Source organism: Condylura cristata, unplaced genomic scaffold (genome assembly GCF_000260355.1).
Source record: "Condylura cristata isolate star-nosed mole 26May11 unplaced genomic scaffold, ConCri1.0 scaffold00012, whole genome shotgun sequence".
Lineage (NCBI taxonomy): Eukaryota > Metazoa > Chordata > Mammalia > Eulipotyphla > Talpidae > Condylura > Condylura cristata.
Window position 1 is genome coordinate 7,543,143 of NW_004567113.1, and position 6,083 is coordinate 7,549,225.

Sequence of the window (6,083 nt, forward strand, 5' to 3'; positions counted from 1 at the left end):
TATTATCTGAATTCAATTTAAATATTTCATATAATATTCTGTAATAAAAGGGATGACAGTACATCATAGGTACTCAAAACTGTCAGCTAGTCTTTGTTTCTTTTGTTTATATATATAATGATGAAACCCCAAGTGTTTTTCTTTCTAAGTGTACAGAGTCACCTGTGGTAATAAATAATCGATTGGTAGGAATACACGACAAAGCAGGCAGCCACAGCCACCCTCATCAGCGGGGCCTCTGACAATTTTGACATACAGACTTTGCTCCATGCCACGTGTCCACATTCAGCCTTTCGTGTGCACTAGGGTGTGTAATGACATCCTAAATTTCTAGAAAGATATTCTGTAAAAAAAAAATCTTTAAAAAGCAATATGAAGTTAATACTTCTAATATACCCTTCTTCATGTAAGAGAAATACAAAACCAAATCTTATTCTTTAATATATAACTAACTGCTATTAGAAATTTTAAGTATCCTTCTAAAAGTCTAGATACAATTATATTTTACGAATGTGAAAATATATGTGTACCATGAAAGTCAGAAATCATTTGAAATACAGTAGCATATTTGGATCTTTAAGAATGTGCTAATGTGCTAATACTAATCCACATTTGGATTTTTTAGAATATGCTAATATTGTTTCCAATATTTTGTTTAAAAGTTTATATGAAAAAGTTTAAATATAGTATATCTTCGTACTACTCTGTAAAAATGTTTAGAATTTATACAAGATGTCTGAAATTCAGTCTAGTGAATTTGCCTACACATTCTGGGTGAATGGGTTAGAAGAACTACATGTAATATCCCTAACTAAACTGCATTCTTAGAGCTTTTATATTACAATTTTCTTTTCCTTAATGTGAGTCATAATGGTTTCTCCACACTCACATTAATTTTTAATCACAGTCTCTTACACTGCTGATTGAATTCCCCACCACTACTAATGGGTTTTTGTAATATTCATTTATTTGAAATGTATGCTGATGCCATATCTTATTTTTCAAAGGAAACCTGTTTAAAATGAAAAGCAAGATAATTTCACATGGATGTTAGGCCACAGTAGTGCCATGTGTTTGATCAGTTTTGTTCCCACAAAATGTTTAAAATCTCAGTTGAAAAAGATTGCTCTATTAAGATATTTTTAAAGGAAAATTATTCATGCTTTATTTGTAAATTCTTTAAAATTGAATTGTTTCATAAGCATATTATCTCAAATAAACAAATTGGAACAAAACTGAAGAGCAGTTTTATATTTATATAGGCTCACTTCTAAGACCTAAAGTTACTTTACTTAAAAAATAATTAAGACTTCTGATAGTCTAAAAATCATCAGAAAAAAAAGTAATTATAGTAAAGTAAAAACCACAATCAACAGGCAGCTATAAACCATAGATACTTTGCAAGGAGCCGGGAGGAGGTGAGGAGGAGAAGGATCAAAATAGGGGTGGGAAGAACACAAGGGGCTATTGGTGATAATTTCACAGGGATTATACCCAAGAGGATAAAGCATGCGACGTATACATTTTATAAATATGAAGATTATATAAAATATGGAGAGAAAATTTTAAAAAATTAAAAGATTTCTGATATTTTAATAAGACATACCTCCTTAGCATTTATTTAGGATCAAATAAGATGTTGGTGAAATCTCCATCTACTCATTATATAAAACTAATGTGAAAATGCAAGGGGAAGCTAAAGGATAGCTTGTTACTAAATATAAAAGGATAGCTGTTACTAAATATAACAGCTACCATGATAGGAGGAGCAAGCTTATTAGCTACTTGTTTATTCACCTTGGCTCAGAAGAGATTCTTTTCTTTACTGGAATCTGTTGCTAATTTTCAGAGGTTTCCTTTTGGCTTCTACTTGTGAAATTAATATTAGAATATACCTTTTAATTGACATTGTGCTCCACTGAATCCAGGGCAACACTTCCATTCCAATGAGGTAACAATTTTGTGTTGCATCCTATACACAGGAGTTGATATCTTCTGAAATCTAGAAAGGAGAGCAATTGGGAGAAAATGGATCATTGTGTCACATTCAATTACCACATGAAATGATAAATGTAAAGTATTTGGGACAATGACTGAAATATAGTATTAAATATATATATCTATTGTTGTTATTATCATCTTCAATATTATCTATCATAAAGCTTAGATTTCTTTAAATGCATTGTGGAAACATTAGGGATTACACTGTTTCTTTGTATTTATGCCTCTTCTTAAATTTTCTAATGCTACTATAGCATTTCCCTCTGAAATACTTCCACAAAATCAATGTCAGATTCTGTTTTAATTCCAGTTTTAAATAGTAAGGGTAAATTATTTTATTTCAATTCTCATCATTTGTATATCCCTATATTAAGGATCTATTTTTCCTCCAGGTCAATATCAAACAACTTAACGTTAGTGATCTCATTGAAATAAGATAAACATTATCATTTTCAGTTTGTACTTTATTTCCCAAGTTTTAATATTATAGTCTCTATTATTTTTCTCATACAATATTTCTCTGAGTGGGAGGGATAAGTATGAGAAAATATTATTTCTGAGGAGAAACAAGCAACATTTCCACAGAAAAATCAGAATAAAAACTAAATGTTACTCATACATACCTCCTAGCTGTATTTTTCTTATCTCTTTTTACTTCAATATTTAGTTAATATGTGGCAAATGAGTCTGTGAAGTAAGCGGATATTCTTTTTGTTTAATCCTCATATTACTTTTATGAGGAGAGTGTTATTATCTTGATTTGCTGGGGCTGAGCCTGAGGAATAGAGAGATGAAATACCTTGCGCAAAATCCTGTAACTAAAAGTGATGGAGCCTGTATTTTAATGCAGATGGTGTGAGTTAGCATCTTCTGTTATTGTTTTAGAGTTTGCTATACTTATGTGCCAACAGTAGTGTCAGTTTTATTACCAAATTGTAATTATATATACAAAAGCATTACAACTGATTGGGCTTTCAGGAACTTGAGTTTTGATTTCTATTTTAACCTGACAGACAATTGAATATGTGTGAAGTTATGCCTCAATTTAAAATGAACTATAGGGCCCTCACTGGTGGTGTAAGGGGTTAAGTCACAGCACTATGAAGCTCTCCATAGCCAATGCAGGTTGCTGACCCACATGGCACAGCAAATGTCTCCTGTCTGACCCGCTGTGCCCTCAGCAGAGGACTTCAGTCATTCTGCCTTTTCTGACCTCTGGTGAATCTTCCTTGGCCTTTACCTCAGTCTTTGTATGCATAAATGAATTAACCTTTAAAAAATAAAAATGAATTATAATTTGGTCTTGGAGAAAGTATCATCATCCCCGCCCCGCCCCCCCCAGCTACCATGGCTTCTTCAGCCAGCTTCCCAACACTCTGAGTAGGTCCAGGTGAGTAGGAACAATCCAACCTCAAAAAGGAGGAACAGACAGAAACCCCAGGATCCCCAGGCACAACTGCATACCCCATCCAGAATCCTGGGAATAGACCCTGATAAGAGACCAGGTTAAACTTAAAAGAACAGAAGCTATACCCATGGCTGGGCAATACAAAAACAATGGGGAGAAGGAAAAATAAACAACCACATAAGCCCATGGGAACAAAGCACCAGAGAAAAACAAATCACCAGAACCAAACCAAAAAGAAATGGAAAAGATAGTCTTTCTATCAGATGCAACCTTCAAAATTATGTGACAAATAAATAAAATGATAGAAGAGTGCAAAAAAAAAATGCAGAAAGGCAGATGAATTTCATATGAATGAGATCAATGAATAAAAGACCCAAACTGAAAAAAAAAAAGGAGATTCAGGGCATAAATAGAACATTAGAGGAGGCAAAAAAATTTACATGAGAAAGGTGTGGAAATAGCATAGACTAAATAAGAGAATGAATCAATGTCCCTGAAGATGTAAATGAACAAAGAATCCAGATAGAACAGAAGAAAAGAAAGAAATAAATAAATAAAGACATACTCCGAATAGCATCTGATTCCATAAAGAAAGGAAATATAAGAATAATGCAGATACCAGAGGGAAGAGTGAGAGAGAAAGAGAAAAGAACAATAAATGTATTTATGATATCAGTAGCTGAGGCCCTAAACTGTTACAGGTTGTGTCCCCTGGAGGGGTTTGCTGGTAAAAAAAAAAAATAGATCACCCCCAGAAAAGTGCTAAAAAGGGGTGAAGCAACAGAAAAAGTATATAAGGGAGCTCTGACTACATGTGGGGTTCAAGTTCCAGACAAAGAAAAAGTCTTGAAGCTAGCAAAAAGCTAACACCTGTGTTCTCTGAAGTAATACTTTCAGCAAGGAGAGAAAGGAATGATGTGTTTCAAATACTTACAAAAAAAAAACAAAAAAACAAAAAAACTACCAGCCAAGAATACTCTATCCTGCAGAATCTCCTTCAAATATTAGGAAGACATAAAGATCTTCAAGACAGACAGAAACTGAAGAAATTTGCAAACACTAGCCCTGCCTTCAAGAATACTTAAAAAGAGTTCTTGCCTCTAACCCAAAGAAGGTAATATTTATAAAGAACTGAACAAAGAAATAAGTAGAGCCAAAAGCAAGCAAACAAACAAACGAAATGAAAGATAAAATGACAGCAACAGATTCACCAATTAAAAGGCACAGAGTATTCAGCTGTCTGAAAAAATGAAACTATACTATTGTCTCACACCACACACAAATTCAACTCAAAGCCGATAAAAAAAAAATCCTTGAATATAATACCTGAAATCTTAAAATACATGGAAAAGAACATAAACAAATTAGTCCATGAAATAAACTTCAAAAACATATTTGAGAACACATCTCCAGAATCAAGAAAAATGAAGGAAAGATAAACAGCTAGTACTATATCAAATAAAAAGTTTGTAGGACCTCCTTGGGGGCATAAAGGTTATGTCTCAGCACTATCAGCACTGCAGCCTGAGTTTGATTCCTGCTAGGCAGCTCACCAACATATGGCACAGCAGACCTCTCGTGTCTTGGCCTATTGCTCCCCTTAGCGGTAAATTTCAGCAAATCTGCCTATACAAATCTTTCTCTGGCACATCTTCTCACCCCCTACACCTCTGGCCTGTACCCCACTTCTTCTTCATGAATAATAATAAATAATTATCTAAAAAATTAAAATAAATTAAAAAGTTTTTGTTCAGAAAAAGAGACAGCGAAGCCATAATGAAGATGCAGCCCACTGAATGGAGAAAATATTTATTTAGCATAAAATGATAAGGGGCTAATATCAAAGAACTGCAGAGAGCTTATACAATCAACAAAAATAAAGAAAATAAGCCAGTTTAAAAAATGGGTAGAAGGGAAAGAAGAAGTAAAACTGTCCTTATTTGCAGACAATGTTAATTTACATGGAAAACCCTAAAACTCCACAGAGAAATTAATCAAAGCCATCAACCAGTTTAGCAAGGTAGCAGGATATAAAATCAACACACAAAATCCTATACACAAACAACCAATCAGAAGAAGCAGAAATAATAATAATAATAATAATCCCCTTTTTAAGTAAAACAAAAAAGATCAAATCAACCTAACAAAAGAGGTAAAAGACCTATACAAAGAAAATTACAAAACACTGTTAAAGGAAATTCAAGAAGATATCATGAAATGAAAAGACATTCCACTGCTCATGGACCTGGAGAATTAACATCATCAAAATGGCCATCCTACCAAAACCAATATACAGATTTAATGCCATCCCAATAAAAGTCTGACATTTTTCAAAGAAATGGAAAAACTATTGATGAGATTTATATTGAACAACAAAAGACCTCAAATAGCCAAAACCCTCATGTCTAAGAAGAATGAGAATAGACGCATTACAAACCCAAACTTCAAGCTATACTACAAAGCTATAACAATCAAAACTGCATGGTACTGGAACAAGAACAGACATACAGACCAGTGGATGCAAATAGCAAACCCAGATATAAACCCATAGGTTTATGGGCAGCTAATCTTTGACAAAGGAACAAATAATATATAATAGAAAAAAGAAAGTTTTTCTTCAGCAAATGGTGCTGGGAAAACTGGGAAGCAACATGCAAAAAATGAAACTAGATCA

The 6,083-nt window shown here is 33.3% G+C and overlaps 1 protein-coding gene across 1 annotated transcript in view; it reads right to left on the reverse strand.

The window, feature by feature from the left end:
- MMRN1 (multimerin 1) overlaps nucleotides 1–6,083 on the reverse strand; it is a 62,727-nt gene that overhangs the window by 35,131 nt on the left and 21,513 nt on the right. The window contains exon 3 of the mRNA XM_004681121.2: nucleotides 1,896–2,002. Coding sequence (XP_004681178.1) covers nucleotides 1,896–2,002 — 107 coding nt within the window. The remainder of the gene's footprint in view (nucleotides 1–1,895; nucleotides 2,003–6,083) is intronic.